General features: G+C 21.7%; 6 protein-coding genes across 6 annotated transcripts; 3 read left to right on the top strand and 3 right to left on the bottom strand.

Moving 5' to 3' along the window:
* Positions 1-343: 343 nt before the first annotated feature.
* On the top strand, positions 344-2,587 carry LOC122718115 (ras-related protein Rab-30-like). The gene is made up of 5 exons (XM_043942828.1): positions 344-738; positions 931-1,014; positions 1,122-1,305; positions 1,378-1,529; positions 1,608-2,587. Exons 1-5 carry the CDS (start codon positions 652-654, stop codon positions 1,716-1,718), a joined length of 618 nt encoding a protein of 205 aa, XP_043798763.1. The 5' UTR covers positions 344-651; the 3' UTR covers positions 1,719-2,587.
* Positions 2,588-3,718: 1,131 nt separating this feature from the next.
* Positions 3,719-5,584, bottom strand: LOC122719111 (retinol dehydrogenase 12-like). The gene is made up of 6 exons (XM_043944674.1): positions 5,266-5,584; positions 4,840-4,947; positions 4,586-4,759; positions 4,300-4,503; positions 4,014-4,216; positions 3,719-3,952 (listed from the first exon to the last, which is right to left on the bottom strand). Exons 1-6 carry the CDS (start codon positions 5,429-5,431, stop codon positions 3,755-3,757), a joined length of 1,053 nt encoding a protein of 350 aa, XP_043800609.1. The 5' UTR covers positions 5,432-5,584; the 3' UTR covers positions 3,719-3,754.
* A 699-nt stretch (positions 5,585-6,283) lies between these two features.
* Positions 6,284-8,392, top strand: LOC122719025 (Krueppel homolog 2). The gene is made up of 6 exons (XM_043944529.1): positions 6,284-6,482; positions 6,943-7,098; positions 7,162-7,343; positions 7,453-7,520; positions 7,682-7,815; positions 7,894-8,392. The coding sequence occupies exons 2-6, from the start codon at positions 6,944-6,946 to the stop codon at positions 8,105-8,107; spliced, it is 753 nt and encodes a 250-aa protein (XP_043800464.1). The 5' UTR covers positions 6,284-6,482; position 6,943; the 3' UTR covers positions 8,108-8,392.
* Positions 8,393-9,140: 748 nt separating this feature from the next.
* LOC122720048 (40S ribosomal protein S3) lies at positions 9,141-10,491 on the bottom strand. Its single transcript, XM_043946475.1, has 4 exons — positions 10,385-10,491; positions 9,679-10,001; positions 9,435-9,622; positions 9,141-9,360 (listed from the first exon to the last, which is right to left on the bottom strand). Exons 1-4 carry the CDS (start codon positions 10,415-10,417, stop codon positions 9,176-9,178), a joined length of 729 nt encoding a protein of 242 aa, XP_043802410.1. The 5' UTR covers positions 10,418-10,491; the 3' UTR covers positions 9,141-9,175.
* Positions 10,492-11,157: 666 nt separating this feature from the next.
* On the top strand, positions 11,158-13,686 carry LOC122720125 (cathepsin O-like). The gene is made up of 7 exons (XM_043946617.1): positions 11,158-11,406; positions 11,878-12,016; positions 12,193-12,422; positions 12,551-12,699; positions 12,778-12,828; positions 13,200-13,468; positions 13,546-13,686. Exons 1-7 carry the CDS (start codon positions 11,158-11,160, stop codon positions 13,581-13,583), a joined length of 1,125 nt encoding a protein of 374 aa, XP_043802552.1. The 3' UTR covers positions 13,584-13,686.
* Positions 13,687-13,861: 175 nt separating this feature from the next.
* LOC122720124 (tryptophan 2,3-dioxygenase) lies at positions 13,862-17,599 on the bottom strand. The gene is made up of 7 exons (XM_043946616.1): positions 17,271-17,599; positions 16,896-17,050; positions 16,491-16,696; positions 14,737-15,096; positions 14,408-14,657; positions 14,230-14,323; positions 13,862-14,138 (listed from the first exon to the last, which is right to left on the bottom strand). The coding sequence occupies exons 1-7, from the start codon at positions 17,297-17,299 to the stop codon at positions 14,000-14,002; spliced, it is 1,233 nt and encodes a 410-aa protein (XP_043802551.1). The 5' UTR covers positions 17,300-17,599; the 3' UTR covers positions 13,862-13,999.
* Between the last annotated feature and the right edge of the window lie 1,935 nt (positions 17,600-19,534).

Here is a 19,534-nt window from a genome sequence, read left to right as displayed (position 1 = left end):
TCAAATTTATTGAATTATTGCAAATATGATAAATATTTATACTTTGATTGTTAATTATATAATTGTTTTAAATGTATAAAATTTTTATTATATTCATAAATATTGTCTATAAAATTATAATTTATATTATTACAATTAATATATAATAATATTTTTAACTTTAGAATTTTAATAAATATTTGTATAATTTTAATTTATAAAATCAAATTTAAAAATAATATTATAAATATAGTGTTAAAACTTATATACATATATACATATATATATATATACACAAAACTAAAAATTTCATTATTTCTAAATCATGATAACGTCATAATTCAATGGCGGGGTCGAGAGAAAACGTCATTTTGACAGAATGGCAGAAAGTCTAGAAAGTCAATTACAATTTATATTAAGTACATGTTTTTATTTATCTTATAAAAATGTAAAATTGTCTATTCATTAAATCGTAAAAATAAGAAACAGAAAATAATGTCATAAATAATTTCCTTTAAAATAACTAAAAAAAGTGAATTTCATTAAACGAAGTATATTATAAAATTTTATTGCGTCGTCAAAGTGAACGGTTGCAAAAATTGTACGTGTCGTGTTTGCAAATGCATCGTTAGTTTTACACAGAGTTCCTGACCGTAATACGGTACGGATGTGATGGAGGATTACAAATTTCTCTTTAAAGTTGTACTCGTAGGAAATGCGGGTGTCGGCAAGACTTGCCTCGTGCGCAGATTTACCCAGGTATGCATATACACGTGTATTATTAATTAAATCACATTATTTTTTAATAAAAACATATTTCTCTATATGTTTTATATACTTTTTATGTATATTACTCCATCTGTTTTTATATAATTGTACATATATGGTTTGTATATTTAAAATATAATATTTTTATATATGCGTTTTTAATTATATATATTTATCTTGTAGGGATTATTTCCTCCAGGTCAAGGTGCAACAATAGGTGTTGATTTTATGATTAAAACTGTAGAAGTAGAAAATGAGAAAGTTAAGGTATGCATATGACATAATATATTATGATTCACTCAATGTTTAAATAATATAATATATATTTTTAAAGTAATTTTATCTTATTATAATTAATGTTGTTTTTCTTTTAGCTTCAAATCTGGGATACTGCTGGTCAAGAAAGATTTCGATCAATAACACAAAGTTATTATAGATCAGCTCATGCTTTGATTTTAGTATATGATATTTCTTGTCAACCTACATTTGATTGTTTACCAGATTGGTTAAGAGAAATTGAAGAATATGCAAGTAATAAAGTTCTTAGGATATTAGTAGGTAAATAACATCTATATTATTATAATGATATATTATTATTGATATATTATTAAACATAAATAATTATTTTAGGTAATAAAATTGATCGAGAAGACAGAGAAATACCAACACATGTAGGAGAAGATTTTGCACAAAGACATGGAATGTACTTTTTAGAAACTTCAGCTAAAGAAGCAGAAAATGTAGAGAGATTATTTATGGAAATAGCTGCTGAACTCATGGAGGTAAAATGGAATAAATTCTTTATTTAAATAACTTTTGTTTGAAGAATTAATTAGAATCAAATTAATATATTATTTTAGCAAGCACGCAGTAAAGAGCTACCTAGATATGAAACAAATACAACTTCAATAAATGGAAAAACAACATCAATTGGTGATACAAGTAACTGTGGTTGTAGTAGACTTTCTTAAGTAGCTTTTATATCTATGATTAAGTCATTCAACAAATGCATAATTTCAGTTGCTAAATATGTATGTAGAATATTATCATACAGTTTTTATAGAATATAAAGATTGAATTGCAATATTAGTCAATCTTCTATAACTAAATGAAAAGAATTTTAATATTAAAATCTTTGATATTATATGTTAGCATCTAGTGTTAACAAGCAAATTATATTGATAATTTTGTTGCAAAAAATATTTAATATCTGAAATTAAAATTAATTTTAAGTATGTTGATATATACTTGTCTCTGAATTTGTTTTTATAAATACTGACTGAAGTTTTTATATTAAAATATTTTGCATTTAAATGATAAGTTAAAAACATATTGTTTGATGTTGTATCCATAAATGGAAGTTTACTGTATATTTTATAGTATTTTTTGTTATGTCAGAAAGTACAAATAAGTATTTCATATTTGGTGACTGAATAAGAAGTCATTATGAATATAAGATTTTTACTAAAAATTATAAGCCTAATATTGTCAAAAATTTTCCCAGATTTGCAGTATAAATGTTTATAATACTGCTTTAAGTCAACTGAAGTAAACTGAAATTTGATATTAAAATGCAAACATATTTATTTACGTTATCATAGTTAATGTAAATTATTATAAATAATTTTTTACTTTATCATTGCTTATTATAATGGGTGCGCAAGACTTTCCCAATATATTATTAGCATTTGCACAGCCAAAGTTTTGTTGTATTTTCTAAGATTTTATATTTATGTGCAATTTTTAAATAATAGATAATTAATGCTTGTTCCATCTTTATATTATTTAAAATTTATAATTTATAAATTTTTATTATTATTTATGAATAAGATATTTCTTATTCATACAATCAATAATATAATTTTTTTAGCACATTGTTCTAGTCTTTATATCTTTTTATATTTTAATAAAATTCACAAATTATCTCATATTTTATACAATTATATTATAGAATTTTGTATAATTATATTATGTGATAGATCACCACTATTTTTTACATGTTTTTATAAAAAAAAAAGTTAAGTATTTATCTTTTTTATTTTACATAATTTAAAAATTAAACAATTATAAAATAGAATCACATATATTCTTTTCAAATATATTTAAAATTATTTATTATTTGTGTTTCTATTGATATTTAGATAATCTATATTAATATTAAATTATAATAATTATCTGTAAAGATATACTAAAACATTTTATGTAATTTTTTGTTAAGAATATCGTATGTTATAATATATAATAATTGTTGCGATTCTTATATAATTATGCTGTTCTAATGATTGTAGTTTTAAATTCTGATTACACTTCTTGTGCAATAATATTTTATTAATAACATAATTTTTAAATAATACAGAATATGCAAAATTTATAATAAAATTTTATTGATAAAAACATATCACTTTAAGTACAGATAAAAGACAACTATAAAGTCCTGGATTTTTTTAATTTATCTAAAACTTAAAAATATTTCATAAAAGATGTTAAATTTATGTATTATTTAAAATATAATCTAATACATAAAAATATTATATTATTTAGAAATGATCAGTTTTGAATTTAAAAATTGTTACAATAAATGACAAATAATTTTGTTTTATTTCAAAATATTTTACTTATGAAACATTTTTAAACAGTTCACTTTATTTAGTTGTGTTTTATGTGTTCATTTTATATTAATATATATTATGAATTATTAAAAATAATCAGAATATTTTTATTAAAAATATATCTAACTTTTTTCAATTGATAAAATCTTTAATACACTTCTGCCATGTAAGTTTGTTGTAAAATTTTAAGACATCCATTTAATAATATTTATATAAATAAATATAAATTGAAAATACATATATTTATTTAAAAAATTATTCCTTTCAAAAAAAATATATATATTACTATATATATATATATTTATATATATTTATATATATTTATATATATAAAAAATACTATATGATTATATCATAATTTATCATCATAATTTGTTTGAATATAATCATTTATATTTTCATTGTACATAATGAAAAAAATCATTTAGCTGTACTTGTCGAAGGGATAAATCAAATAATTTTTTTTGAATAGATAAATTCGACGCATCTGAATGAGCCCGACTGGAACGACAATTATTAATATATATACCACCACAATTTTCAATTGTTTTATTTACTGCTGCATATATAATAGATATAGCTCCTTGTTTGGGAGTCTGAAAAAAATATTTTATTACTCTAATCTTTTAATTATAAAATAAATATTAACATATTTACCTTAAAAATATATTGATAAAATGATCTATATTTCCAAATATAAGAATGTATAAAAAGTTCTGTAAATACTAATCCAGGATGTACAGAATAAACTTGTATATAATATTGTTTTTCTTTTAAAAGATTTTGTAGGCCTTTTGTGAATATTTCTTGTGCTAATTTACTTTGTGCATATGCATATTTAGTGAGGAATTTGTTTCTATCTGAAGCATGAAATTTTCATGAATGAGAATATAAATTGCAAATGAAAAATAAGAATGTAAAAATATGATAATATAATACTTACTATTAATGTCATTAAAATTAATTTTACCTATAAGATGAGCACAAGAAGTAATATTAACAATTCTACTACACTGTTCAGGAAGTCCACCAGCCTTTAATAATGGTAAAAGTTCAGCTGTTAATAAAAAATGTGACAAATAATTTACAGCCCATTGTTGTTCAAAACTATCTACTGTTTCTTGATAAGGACAAAACATGACACCAGCTAAAAACAATAAATAAAATTGATTTTATTTCAATTTTATATAAATTTTTATATAATTTTTTATATTATTTACTTTCTTTACCATTATTAATTAAAACATGAATCTGTTTGTAATCTTTTTTTATTTCTATAGCAAATTGTTTTACAGATTGTAAAGACGAATTATCAAGTTTATATATTTTTGCTTTGCCAGTATTAATACCAGATTCTCTAATTTGGAGAATAGCTTTCTCACCTGCAAAAGGTGTTCTACAAGCTAAAAAAAAAAATTGTATATAAAATATTAAAAAAAAATTTTAATAAATAAATGAAATATAATTAAAATTTTAAATTTACCAATTATTACTTCCATATCAAGTTCTAAAAATGCTTTTACTACTTCAAATCCAATTCCTCTGGATCCTCCTGTTACGATTGCAATCCTTCCTGTCTGAGGTAAATAATCTTAAAAAAATATTTAAAAGATATATAAAACATTTTTATAATGAATATACATATATGTAAAAAAATATAATTTTTATTTGTTAAAAATATTTATCAAAAAAATTATCACTTATCAATTTTTAATTAAATTTATTAAATTTAGTTAAATTTAATTTATCAATATAATTGATTTAATTTATTAACTCAAATATTTTTATTTATATAAAAAAGAATCGATTTTAGTTACATATATTATTTTCAAAATATAAAAAATATAAAATATTTTATAGATATAGTATAATAGATGTATCATATATATTCATTATCTTCAACACTTACCATTCTTATTATTTTTTATATTTATCCAATTATTTATAAATTCTTTAGTAACTAATAATAAATATTTTATCTCGCAAACAAAACTTTCGATTAGAAGAGGCTTTTGTCGTAGATTGTAGTAAATCAAACTTAAAATTATCATACAGATTGAACTAGTGAATAGCATTTTGTTAAATTTATCTCTTTTAATTTTAAAAATTTTAATTTTTTTTCTCAAAATAAACTATTATTCTAAACTAATGAATGTAATTAAAGAATTGGCTTAAATTTATATATAATACTTTATAATATAATATAATAATACTTTACACCTTTTATGTATACTTTTCTATCTACTTTTATATACTGCAAATTTTAATACCGTTATTTTATAATGTTTAAAATGTGCTAAATTATAATATACACATTTTATTTATTTATTAAAAATATTTTTTAAGATATTTTAAATTATTATTTTTAATTTTATATTTATAAGAGAAATAAAAATTAATTTAAGTATCGTTATTCATATTAATTTTGCTTAAATGATTTTAAATGTTTTATATAACATGGTTGTATAATAACTATTATAGTACGTACAAAAATTTGTTTCACATATTATCTTTAACTTTTTACATTAGCAATATATATTAATTTAGCAATATGATAAATATATTATAAATGCATCAAAAAATTCATTTTTAATTGTTTCTTAATAAATTTTTAAATGTTTCTTAATATATAATTTTATTTAATTTTATTTTATAAATATTTTTAAATTTATAACATCATTTTTCAAATAAAAAAATATATTTAAAAGATATAATAAATATTTAATAAAAATATATATAATAGATATTTATAATATATAAAATAAATATCTGAATGTCATATATATAATGATTGCATCAATGAAAAATTATTATAATTAAAATTAAAATCATTTATGTAAATGACGTATTAGTTTTTATTAAAACAGTTTTATAATTCAATGAAATGCCAATAGAGTACGTCAGGCAACGAATCATGTACACCATCTAGTAGAGAAATTAAAAATCTTAAAGTCGAAACTCAGAATATTTATTAAGATACCTGTGAAAATTATAGATCTGTAGGTAGTGAATTTACTTATAAAATACTTTACGTTATATTTGTTATAATTTATAATATAAATTCGTGTGAGTGTTTGTAAGAATTGAGATTTTTATTAAATAAACAACTGTTTAACATCATATAAAGTAAGTTCGTTTAAATCTTGAAATTATTCATTGATTCAATGCAAATAGAATTTTTATGTATAATAAAAAATTATGTTAAATATTTTTTAAAAACATAAACTTTTATTTATATTTTTTAAGTATAAGTTTCAATAATATAAATTTGTATAAATTTTTTTCATAGTATTGAAAATAATGAGAGTTTTTTAAAAATAATGAGAGTTTAATTATGTTTAAAATATTTTATTAGTATAATTTCTCATTTATTGCTTGTATTAACTGCTTTCGCTTTAGAAAATAGGACATGATTTACATTTATCATATATTTCTGAAAAATTTTTTTTGAAATAGCAATATATTTAAATATTTTTGTAATATATATGAATATTTTAAATGTGAAAAAAATGGAAAAAAGATATTTTAAAAAAATTTTGCGCAAATATTTTCAAATTGAAAATATAAATTTATTTTTAATATATAGAATGGCAGATACAGCATCAAGTAATTCAATGCACATGGAAAAAGGTTGGGGTGCTTTGAGGCAACATATCATTGACAATAAGATTAAAGCCGCATTATGGGTTACAAGACTTTTCACTATTATATTTACTATTGGTTATATTATTCAAATATTTGGGTATGTTATTTTAAATTTTTGTTTTATAAATTGAAAAATTAAACTTCATATTTTATATTTCAGCAATCCTTATAATATTTATTATAAAATATTAATGAATAATGCAGCTACTAGTGCATTACGTCTTCATCAAAGAGTACCACATGTTCAACTTAATAGGCAATTTTTAGAACGTTTATTTGTTGAAGATTCTTGTCATTATTTATTATATTCTTTAATATTTCTTTATACAGCTCCTGTTACATGTATCCTTTTTAATATAATAAATAGAAAAATAAAATAATTTTTGATACAGGAAAATTTTTTTACATTTATAATAACTTAAGATTATTTTTCTTAAATATTATTAATTAGTGGTGTTAACTCCTATATTTTTATTTGCATTAATGCATTTTGCTAGTGATTCTCTCACATTGCTTGATGTAAGTAAAAAAATTTTGTTTTGTAATGCTGTGTCATCTTATTTAATTATATCTTATTTAATTATATTTAATTATATATATAGTATGATGTGTGGCAATTATAATAATTATATTTATTATACTTATTATACTTATTATACTTATTATATTTTTTACATCAGTGTTTAGGACAAAATAGTTGGTGGGGAGCACGTCTTTTAATATCATTAATAGAATTTCAATCACGAAATATTTTACGATTGTGTGGATTATTTGAAATAATTATTTTGCCATTCACAGTTCTTCTTGTATTTACGTATGTATCACATATATATATATTAGTTTTTTAAATTTAAATTTTTTTAAATTAATTTGCAAAAATAATATTTTACAGGGGCCGTGCTAGTTTATTAACACCATTTATTTACTTCCAATTTTTAAAATTCCGTCTTGCATCACAAAGAAATCCATTCACTCGCAATGTTTTTTATGAAATTAGAAATGGTTTAAGTTCTGTCTCAAGAAAACCAACAGTGCCAATTATAATACGACAAATAATTGAAGGTTTACTGTCACTTACACAACAAATGGCTCCTCTTCGTCAGTAACTTTTCATTTTAAAAAGATGTATTAAATTATCAAAACAAATTTTCTAGGGTTTAGGGTCCATATAATAATAATTTCATATAATAAAATGACAAAATGAGTGCAAATGTAAACTACAAACTTATGATCTGTTATCTCAAAATGAACACAAATGACAAACATAATTTTCTGAAATTTTCATTAATATTTGTACTCATTTTTGAATGCAGTAAATAATAACATTTTTGAAATTGTTTCATACAATTTATTAATAAATTAGATTTAGAATTTATTTACTAAACATTAAAATGCATATAAATATAATATATAACTAAAATTTTAATATTTTATCGTACATAATATTTACAATAAGATTTTAATTATATGATTCTAAAGAATTTCATATAGAATTTCAGTAAATATATAGTAAAATGTGTTTGTTATAATGAATTTCTTTAAAATTTATTCTATATAGATTTTATAGATTCCATATTCATATTTCTTAATTTTTTGAATTTCAATATTTCTATTTTCTTATTATTCAATATCATAAATTAACTCTACATTATGTACAAGAAATATGAAAATATTGATCAATATATATTGTATTTTACTTATTAAGATATGTTTTAAAATATTTAATTATCGTTTATATCGATCTTATTTTTTTCGGGAAAAATTTAATGCAGATTAATATTATATAAACAATACAAATTTTCTATTATATAATATAAATATGGATTATTCCATAAAGCTTTTAGTAAAATAGTATTTAGTTAAGTATTACCTTAGTCCTAGCTAGTCTTGAAAAACATTTTAAGATAATTCTATCAGTAATGAATGTCATTTACAAATCGTGCTAAATACTAAATTAAATTTAAATTCAATTGTAAAATTTTCATAAACATATATAAAAATTAATTTCTTTTTGTTATGTTGCATTTATAAAAGAGAATGTTCTTACTGTATTTCTTTCTTTACGTTGTTATTATATTAAAAAGAAAATAAAATATTTTCATCAAAATAAATCAAATAAATATAAAAAAAAATAAAATATTTCTTTTAAAAGTTTATTTTCACTTTTATATAAATTACACTGCAAGTGGTATTGGTTGTGGTAAATCCTTTGATGCTTTTACTTCAGATGTTGGTTGCGAAGGAAAAACTTCATCTTTTGGCTCAACAATTGAAACAGAATCTGGAAGAGGTTTTTTAGGACCTGTCTTGCCATGAGGATCATATGGGAGCATGATTTTTACTTTGATACCAAGTACACCTAATACAAAACATTAATTTAAATTAAAAATTATTTTTATTTTTGATTATTTTTCATTGATTTATTGAACATACCTTGTCGAAGAAGTACATGACGAGTTGCAGTATTAACATACTCATTAGTTGGTTCTCCAGAATGAATCATCAATCCATCAACAAATTTCATTGATTTTGCTCTTTGTCCACGTAATTTACCACTAACAACTACTTCACAACCTTTTGCTCCTGATTCCATAATAAAACGAAGTACTCCATAACAAGCTCTGCAATTGTACAAAAATAATATACAAAATTTACCAGATAATAATATGATTTATACCTTCGTACAGCAAGACCTCCAATTAATTTAAAACGTAGAGATTCTGCTTGAGCAATCGCACAAAGACCACGTGTTGCTACTTTTTCGGCATATAATTCAATATTTTGTGTTTCTTTGAAATTAAATCGTTTTTGTACGACAGAAGTTAATTCTCGAATCCTACGACCTTTTTCTCCAAGAACACTTTGCGTATGAGTTGCCAGCAAGATAATTTCTGTACGATGGGGAGTGACACGTACTTCTACTCCCGAATATCCATCTTCTGACAATTCACGAGTTAAAAACTCATTTAATTCAGCTTTAAAAACTCCATCTCCAACAAACTAAAAAATAAAATTATTCATTAATTATTATTCACTGTACAGTTTTAAAAGATTGCAAACTAACCTTAAAATTTGTTGATATAAACAAATTTATATAACGTAAAACATAACTTTATTAATCTAACTTGTTTAATCTAATCTAATAATAAGTATAATATATTTCAATACTTATAAAAATAAGATATTTAAAATATATTTATAATATAAAGATTATGATTATATCAAATCAAAGAAAAACAGCTGAAAGTATCCATGTCATCTATAACTTTCACATGTCATTCATGCCTATTTTATAATAAAATACTTCTTATATATCTTCAATTATTATAATCGATATCATATTTTTATAAAATATTAATTATAAATTATAGAAATTCACAAACCTTTCTCTTCTTTGAAATAGAACGGTTATCCATGTTTTATGCTAACGATACAAAAGGCATCGAAAATCCAAAAGACTCAACTGGAAGCGGAAATGATGTTTGTATGTAGCATCATATTAGTGTTAAATAAATATTTATGATAAAAAGATATTACTTAAAAATATTGATTATTTACACTACTTTTTTATAAAAATAGTTAATATTTTTTAAATGAAAAAATATGAAAATTAATCTTAAAATTAATATGTTACTAGATTCGTAAGTCTAAAAGTTAGAAAAAGCACTAGATATTTGAAATATGTATTACACATACACATACACACATTCATAATACAATGAAATATTGAAGTGTATTCTTTAGAATATGTAATTATTTTTAAATAAATATGCAAATCATTAAATGATAAATTTATTATTAGATAACCTTTATACCGATATATACACCTGATGTGTATCTATTTTATACATAAGAAAACAGATATATTTGTTTAATTTTAATGTATATATATAAAAAAAAAAATAAAATAATAATTTAAATTTAATAAAAATCGATTTAAAAATGTTATAAGATAATAAATAAATATTATGAAAATCTATGTATTATATTTATTATAATATAACTTTTTTTATTTGAAAAATATGAAAAATATTGATCGTTATTACAAGACTAATTAGATTTACTTCTTACGTCCCTGGTGCTATCAAAACACACATGCATATCGTAATACATCTTTATATGATTATTATATATGTATATTTTATTGAGTCATGAAATGAAGATACACTTGTGTATGCATTTGTTGCTTTACTGTGCTTCGGAATTATGTCTTATTCTTGATATGGAGTGGAAAACAATAGCATTTACAATATTGGTTGTAAGTTTGTGTTTTTTGGCAATACCAATTAAGGTGGATCCAGATAATAATGAAGATATTAAACTTTTTCAAAATTATGTTATTCGTTATAATAAATCTTACAGAAATAATCCATCAGAATATGAAGAAAGATTTAAACACTTTCAGGTAAGCCATGGAAAATCTCTATTCATAAAAATATTACATAAACAATTCAATTTCACACTATATATTTTTATTTTTAAAAATTTCATTCTTGTTGACAGATAATAGTTTTAAAAATTTCCCGCGTTCTTATATATATTCTTCGTTTTTATTTTTATTTATTCTATTTTCCAAAATATATTTCGAAATCATATGATATTAGTTAAGATATAATATATAGCTTGTTTTGATAATATAATATATATTTCAATGATATAATTCGATATATTTACACAATTGATAATTGATTATGAAATTTAAAGATAATTATCAAGAAATTGAAATTTCTATAATACTCATAATAAAACATATATACAATATTAAATATACAATATAAAATATTATGAATTATTTTTTGTGAAATTACATAAAAAAATAATTAATTTCTTTTATATAATTCTAATATATTTACAAATATTATTTTTATTTTTGCAGAGATCGTTACAACATATAGAAAGAATGAATAGTCTCCGATCGTCACAAGAAAGTGCTTATTATGGACTCACTGAATTTTCTGATATGTCGGAAGACGAATTTTTGCTACATACTCTCTTACCTGACTTACCAATAAGAGGTAAGAAATAGAATCTTCTGAAAAAAGATGGCTATTTGACTTTTTTAAATTTTTATAAATTAAAATGTTTTTATGTATTTTATTATTTTAAAAAGATTGTAATTAATTTCATTATATTTACATGAATAAATAAAACAACATAAATATTTATTAGAAATAAATAAATAATTTGTTAGGAGAAAAACACATGAATGCATCGTATCATCGCAAGCATCAGGTATCTACCGATCGAATGAAAAGATCAATTAGTATACCTTCAAGATTCGATTGGAGAGATAAAGGAGTAATAACTCCAGTACGTAGTCAAGGATCTTGTGGTGCTTGTTGGGCTTTTAGTACTATTGAAGTTATTGAATCAATGTTTGCAATAAAAAATGGCACTCTACATTCTTTGAGCATACAAGAAGTAGGAAGTATTTCACATATATTTTAAAATTTAATAAAAAATAGAAAATATTTATTCGTTAGATAATATATATATATATATTATAATAGATAATATTTATTCGTTTTTTAATTTCTTTGATTGATTAGATGATTGATTGTGCGAAAAATAGTAATTTTGGATGTGAAGGCGGAGATATATGCAGTTTGCTCTCGTGGTTATTAGTATCAAAAGTTCAGATACTTCAAGAATCTATTTATCCGCTTGTAGGAATGACGAGTACATGTAAACTTGAAAAGTAAATATATCGCAACAATTATATTCGAATAATAATATGTGTAAGATCATGATTAAGTAATATATATTGTTTTTATAGAATGACAGATAAAACATTTGGTATAAAAATACAAGATTTTACGTGTGACAGGTAAAAAAATTATGTTACTTATAATTATATGATATTGATAGTTTTAAATGATGGATTATTTTTAAGTATTAAATATTCAATTAATAAAAGAATGATATCTAATGTAATTATTTAAAGATTTTTTTATATAAGTTAATTATTAATATTCTTATATCATCATATGCATTAATATTATTGAATTTATACGAAAAATAAAAATCTTAAACTTTTTTTCATTAATCTAATTGTTTGAAATTAAATTATATTAAAAATTTAAATTAAATTAAAATTTCTACAAATTTTTAACTTATTTATTCATCAATATTGAAAATGGTCTATCTATTGTCTGCTATATTTGCCGTTAAGAAGATTAAAGGTTTAACGGATTTTAGTTTCGTAGATGCAGAGGATGAGTTATTGATAGCACTGGCCACTCATGGACCAGTAGCGGCAGCAGTAAATGCTTTATCCTGGCAAAACTATTTAGGTGGAGTAATACAATATCATTGTGATGGTTCTTTTGATAATCTGAATCATGCTGTACAAATAATAGGATATGATAAATCAGTTGCCGTACCACATTATATTATAAAAAATTCATGGGGATCAAATTTCGGAGATAAAGGCTATATGTACATAGGAATAGGCAATAATTTATGCGGTATAGATTTTTTAATTTGTACTTATATATTTTAGAAGTTTATCTTTTTTTATATCAAATATTTTTTTTGTTAATAGGCATAGCAAATCAAGTTTCATCATTGGATACTTTTTAAGATATTTTTATAATTCATTAATATAAATGAAAATACTTGAAGAAATATTTATATCAATTTTAAAATGTATATAAATTTATAAATGTGTTCTTTAATCGAGATAAGAAATGACAATAATATTAATAATAATAATAATATATATATTAAATTATAATTCCAATATTTGTTATACAATTGAGAATATTTACTTTAATATTGTACTGTATATTTATCTCTATACAGTCATTTACATATTTTTTTTATAAATATTTTAATAATATACTATAATAAAATAAAATAAAGATTTATTGTCGACACTATTCTTATGCCTTCGATATTTCTATTATTATCTTAATACTTACGTATTCTGATATTTAAGGTATTATCAAATTATAATCATCATTTCTTTTTATATCCATTTTACATTTAAAATTGTTTTAACTATCATCTGAATTCCAACCATTGCAGGAAACAGACAACATTGATTTCATTTCTTTCGTTAATGGTGGAATCATATGACGAGGTATTAAAAATGTGGATAGATTGAATAAATCCAAAAATACTTTGTACCTGTCACTATTGATGAAAAATCGAAATTATTGATGAAATATGTCTATTATAATAATGTTATAACATTTTTTATAAATATATGATATATTTCTTTAACCTTAAAGTTGATTTTAAATATTGATATCCTGAAGATCCTCCGGTTCCGAGTTGTTGAGATCCAATCATTCTTTGAACCATTAAAACATGATTATCTAATGAATAAAGAAACAAATTATTCATATAATAATACATTTGAAAATTTTTTAAATCGATTAAATAAATTTTTCTTTTTTTACATCTCCATTTAGTAATTAAAGAATCAATGTCCATTAATGCGTTCAAAATTTGATGAGGTTGACTAAATCTTGGTTCATCTCGGTATAATGTGATTAATACTGCTCCTTGAAGAGCAGCATACGCGAATCTTCTTTCTCCTCGAGATACAAGTGCATTATGAAGAGATTCATTGAAGATCGTTTCGAATACTGCTTTTCGAGAATGTACATTTGCTAAATGATAATTTCTGAGTTGCTCCTTTGTATATTTCTGTGAAAATAATAAGAAACATTAACAATTTTTTAATAAAATTATTCGTATATTCAAAATTTTTGAAAAACACAATTACTCGAGCAAGTTGTTCTTGTTCGTCGAGCAGATTTTCTACAGATCTTTTATATTTTTCCCAAAAATCGAAATTGTGAGTTTCAAGACCTGGTGTTCTTGCTAACCATTTTTGAACAAGACAACTGAGACTAGGTTCTTCTTCTGAACGTTTAATCGCCTCAATAGCTTTTGGGTCTCTTCCGAACACTTTGGTATAATTTTGATTATACTTAACTCTATGCTCTTGTTTTACACCTAATTTATTCTCTAATAAACGAAATTGTAGCGACTGAAAACCTGAGGCTGGACATAGATAATCTCTGAATGCCATAAAATCCAACGGTGTCATAGTTTCCAAAATTGTCACTTGGTCCACTAATAACTGAAAAATATAAGTAAATGTATTAATTTAAATTATTTAACTTTTCAATAAAGAAATGTTAATATTCGTATCTTCATCATCATTTTTCATTAAATTATATCCTTTAAGTTTTATTATTGTCTTTATATATAGACAGTAAATCGATTTTACGAAGTCTAAGGAGAACCGCATTTGCATTTATATGGTTGCCACACTCATGCTTTACAACATAGGGAAGAAATAATCGCTAACGCGTAATGTAGAATTAATCATTTTTTTCTAATTCTTTAAATATTAATGTGATTTAAAAAAAAAAGAGATCAAAAGTGAATAAAAATTTTATCATAATTGTAAGTTTAAATTTTTATTTTGGTAAGTTAAATATTTTGTTTTAATTTTTAATAAAAAATATAATTTTTATACGATTGACATAAAAAAATAAAAAAATAAAATTGTTGCATTAAATTCTACTTATTTAAGATTTATTAAATCCTGCTACAGGATTTTTTTAATAGAACAAGAGAAGAGAACATGACGACCACACCTGGATTCTGTGGCATGGAAAGAGTGCCATTGAGCTTGTTACCTAACTCATCTACATATGTTGGTACAAGGTGTCACATATCATCCAGCAATATTAAATTACTTAGATCTCACTATTATTTTTGTAGTTCTCACAATTTTTCTTATTTCGATAAGAAAAAGAAAAATAATAATAATGAATAAGTGTCGCATTGCTAAATAATGCCTTGACCTATTTGACAATGTATGTAAAAATATTTTTTATTATAAATTATGAAAAATAAACAATAAAAAGTTTTAAAGAAGTTTTTTAAAATAAATAAATCTTTTACAAAAAATAAAAGATTAACAAATTAATTTTTAATATTTTTTTTCATCATTCTGTTTTTTAGTAAATAAAGATTATTTGATAGATTAAAAATTTATTAATAGATTAAAAATTAAAAGTCCAATGCAAATAATGTTTCTTTAAATATGGTGAATTGTACATTATGATATTTTAAAAATATTGAATTTTTTTTTAATAATAGATTTTATTTAATTATATTTTATTTGTTATAGAAAAAATGTAACGTAAGATTTCAGTGATATTCGAAATTTGATTAAAGCGGATGAAGTACGCTTGTCATAAATTTCAATATTCTAATTGGCTTGAGATTAAAGGTCGTTCACATTTTTTTCTATCACTGTCATTGTCAACATATGATCACTGGTCAGCGGCCTTTTTTTCTAGAGCATAGGATTACTGAGTGATTACTGCGTTCTCTTTACGCGGGAAAATTACTTACCATTATTTTTTTCGTTTATCGTACATTCTTTACTCATTTTTTTTTTTTTATTATAAAATTTACGTAATATAGTTATTTTAAGAACGAAATTTTAATTTTGCTTACTTTTAAAATGAGAACGATGCGATTCAACCTTTTTAAAATTTCTAGAGTTCTTGATTCGTCTAGAACTTCGGAGATTCTGTTTTTCTGAATGGAAGTATGACAGTTAGAAGTACCATTCAAAATGCCACGGTTGCTTGGTTCGGAGTTAAAGAGTGCTCTGACTGAATCTAATTCGTAGATAATTTGTTTGAACCAAAGTTCGTATGCTATGAAAATAGGAGAAAACATAATTGATCAACCAATAATTTTATCAAATTATATTTTTTTATTTCAAACAATAAATGAATAATATATTAAAACTACATTAGTAATAGAAATAAATTGAAAAAGATGATTCAATCTCTATTACATAATATGATTTATGTTTATTGTCTGTTATAAATTTTTAATGATAAAAATTTTTACCCTGATGAGTGACGATAAAAAGATGTTCATCATGCACTTCTTTGTTATATTCAGCGCTCAGTAACCTTTGTGCGGTTAAAATTTTATCCAACCGAAGGTATTCACCATATAGCATACCTTCAGCCAATTGATCGTTCTCTTGATCATGATCTTCCCTAAGAATAAATCATTACAATTCATTTAAATCATTATCAATAAAAATTATATAATTTAAAATATATATAAAATAAATATATATAACGATTAATTTTATCTATTTTCAAATAAAAAAAAATAATTTTAAAACAAATAAAAAATTTTATCATTTGAATATACTGTTATCAAGAATTATATAGATTTTGATAAACAAGAAAATATTTTTAAATGATTACTTACGCAATACCATCCGATAAGGGACAAGCCATATTTTTCCAATTTTTGTACTTTTTTGAAAATAAAACGTATTTCCAATTTAAATTAAATTAGTATATTATTTTTTAATTAAAATTATTACACAGAACAATAAATAAATATTGCAGTGAATTATAGCACTAATTGTTCACAATAGATAAACTCTTTTTCAAGATAACATTTTCTGCATTTCAATAAATGTCATTTATTTAAACGAATAACAAAAAGAGATACATGTTGTTAGCGAGGTGGTTGAGACACTACTGAAAACAGAATGATCGGCGCGACTTGCGAAACTATCCCTCTTATATTTCTAAGACTGAGAGACATATGAATGAACGATTGATGATTATGTTTTCTTTATATGGTTTTTTAACAGAGCAATTAAAAAGAATCTGATGATTTTTATTACATAATTTTACTTGGATTTTATATAATTTAATCGCCTAGAAATTGAAGTTATAAAATTTTTCAGTCGATAATTCGATTCAATATTATATGTACTTTTATTTTTCTAATTACAGAATATCAATTTTCGAATGATTGTTGAATGATATATAAGGTTTTATCTTGATAAGTATGTTTTTTTTTATTTAATTATCACGAATGATAATTAAATTGATTTTAGTGATTTTGTAAATGAATTGAATGAAATTTATCTCAAGATAAGATCTTTTGAAAGATTAAATTTTCATTGTTATATCATTATTTGAAACAAAAATTATAAATGCTATTTAATTTTTTTTAAATTATTAATCTAATGCGAAATTAATAGATGTCGTGGAAATGATATTTTTTAATCAATGTATTAGGACAAAGTTTAAAATCCGAGCATAATAATATTTTTAACATTACAATATTTATTTATACGATATTATATAAGAAAGATAGATATAAATAATAATATCAGTTGTAACAAGTATATATACTTGATCAATCTTCTATTTATTTCTTCCATTTTCTTTTTCCTTGCATCATTTTTTATCTGTCGATAAAATAGATAGTGATAAAATCGTTATATCTTTTAGTCATAGATCATAGATGCGTAATGAAGATGAAAGATGTCGCAAGTAGTACAATTGATCGTCAAATTTTGAATTAAAAATAAATTATTATATTCGTATTATTTATATGTTTAATAAAATTAATAAAAATGATTAAATATTTTCCTGAAATAATAATTCTGAAGATTATTAAAATATTGTTATGTGATGTTTAATTTTTTTAAATATTTTATTTTTTCATTTGTTATCTCATTAATGTATACAATCATGATCATAATATCGACCGTTTTCATGTTCGCAAATGCATTGCGTAATGCTGACCCTTGTGATCATTTACACAATTATTTTATGTCAGAAATGCTCTCGAAATTATGCACGATTATATCTATTATTGATATAAAATTCATTGACATAGTAAAAATAATGCAATAGGTGTAACATTTTTAATATATTTTTTTAATATATAAAAATAATTACTTTGATATTTATAATATATAATTTTTTATTTTATTTTACTAAAATAAATAAACATGCATAAAATTTCATATTTATATTTTAAAACGAAAACTAGGACACAATTAAAAATTGTGAATCAATCATTTTGTTAAAATAAATTCAGTTTAATGATTTTTGGTGTTTTGTGATAACATTAAATATTTTTAAGTATGCGATAATCTATATCCAAGAAATTAAATTAACTTTATCGATACATTAAAATAAGCTACGATCGAATATCGAAAATTTATAATGCATTTATGATATATAAGATAATTATCAAGTCGTTATATAATAAATATATACAAATATAATTTCTTTTTTATGAAAAAAGTTCTCTTTTAAATTCTACATTATTGTAACAATAATCAAATGTTTAATTTCATGTTTTTAATTTCATTAATTTATTTGTTTATTTAAACATAATTGTCATAATTTTACGATACATTTTTTGTAATTTTCCGAATAAAATAAAAACTATCATCAACAGAATAAACAGAAAAAGAAAAATACACAACAAGGAATAAACAGAAAAAGAAAAATACATAACAGATTTGTTTATCTAGTTAGCTTGAATCATATGATGCAACACTTTAAATTCCGTTTCAGCAAGAACTAGCATTTCGTAATAAGTACTTAGAAGTAAAAATAGAATTATACATCTTTCGTACAAAAAAAAAGATACTTTTCGAATTTATTGTTTTATGCCAATTCACTGATTTTAATGAGTTTGAAATTATTATTGAAATT

Source organism: Apis laboriosa, unplaced genomic scaffold, assembly GCF_014066325.1.
Source record: "Apis laboriosa isolate Shangri-la unplaced genomic scaffold, ASM1406632v1 scaffold11_cov152, whole genome shotgun sequence".
Classification (NCBI taxonomy): domain Eukaryota; kingdom Metazoa; phylum Arthropoda; class Insecta; order Hymenoptera; family Apidae; genus Apis; species Apis laboriosa.
The sequence above is the reverse complement of the archived record's forward strand: the minus strand, read 5'-3'. Positions and strand labels throughout refer to the sequence as shown.

Excerpts from the sequence above, each read along its gene's own strand:
- LOC122718115 (XM_043942828.1), top strand. The coding sequence starts at position 652 with ATGGAGGATTACAAATTTCTCTTTAAAGTTGTACTCGTAGGAAATGCG. Across the intron at positions 739-930 it reads TCGTGCGCAGATTTACCCAG|GGATTATTTCCTCCAGGTCA; the intron begins GTATGCATATAC and ends TTTATCTTGTAG. Across the intron at positions 1,015-1,121 it reads TAGAAAATGAGAAAGTTAAG|CTTCAAATCTGGGATACTGC; the intron begins GTATGCATATGA and ends TTTTTCTTTTAG.
- LOC122719111 (XM_043944674.1), bottom strand. The coding sequence starts at position 5,431 with ATGCTATTCACTAGTTCAATCTGTATGATAATTTTAAGTTTGATTTAC. Across the intron at positions 4,760-4,839 it reads TGATATGGAAGTAATAATTG|CTTGTAGAACACCTTTTGCA; the intron begins GTAAATTTAAAA and ends TTTTTTTTTTAG. Across the intron at positions 4,217-4,299 it reads TAATTTTAATGACATTAATA|ATAGAAACAAATTCCTCACT; the intron begins GTAAGTATTATA and ends TTCATGCTTCAG.
- LOC122719025 (XM_043944529.1), top strand. The coding sequence starts at position 6,944 with ATGGCAGATACAGCATCAAGTAATTCAATGCACATGGAAAAAGGTTGG. Across the intron at positions 7,344-7,452 it reads TTATACAGCTCCTGTTACAT|TGGTGTTAACTCCTATATTT; the intron begins GTATCCTTTTTA and ends ATTATTAATTAG. Across the intron at positions 7,816-7,893 it reads ACAGTTCTTCTTGTATTTAC|GGGCCGTGCTAGTTTATTAA; the intron begins GTATGTATCACA and ends AATATTTTACAG.
- LOC122720048 (XM_043946475.1), bottom strand. The coding sequence starts at position 10,417 with ATGGATAACCGTTCTATTTCAAAGAAGAGAAAG. Across the intron at positions 10,002-10,384 it reads CTATTTCAAAGAAGAGAAAG|TTTGTTGGAGATGGAGTTTT; the intron begins GTTTGTGAATTT and ends TTTATTTTTTAG. Across the intron at positions 9,361-9,434 it reads TCATGTACTTCTTCGACAAG|GTGTACTTGGTATCAAAGTA; the intron begins GTATGTTCAATA and ends GTTTTGTATTAG.
- LOC122720125 (XM_043946617.1), top strand. The coding sequence starts at position 11,158 with ATGAAGATACACTTGTGTATGCATTTGTTGCTTTACTGTGCTTCGGAA. Across the intron at positions 12,017-12,192 it reads ACCTGACTTACCAATAAGAG|GAGAAAAACACATGAATGCA; the intron begins GTAAGAAATAGA and ends ATAATTTGTTAG. Across the intron at positions 13,469-13,545 it reads AATAGGCAATAATTTATGCG|GCATAGCAAATCAAGTTTCA; the intron begins GTATAGATTTTT and ends TTTTGTTAATAG.
- LOC122720124 (XM_043946616.1), bottom strand. The coding sequence starts at position 17,299 with ATGGCTTGTCCCTTATCGGATGGTATTGC. Across the intron at positions 15,097-16,490 it reads GCATCGTTCTCATTTTAAAA|TTATTAGTGGACCAAGTGAC; the intron begins GTAAGCAAAATT and ends TATATTTTTCAG. Across the intron at positions 14,324-14,407 it reads TTTAATTACTAAATGGAGAT|ATAATCATGTTTTAATGGTT; the intron begins GTAAAAAAAGAA and ends TTTATTCATTAG.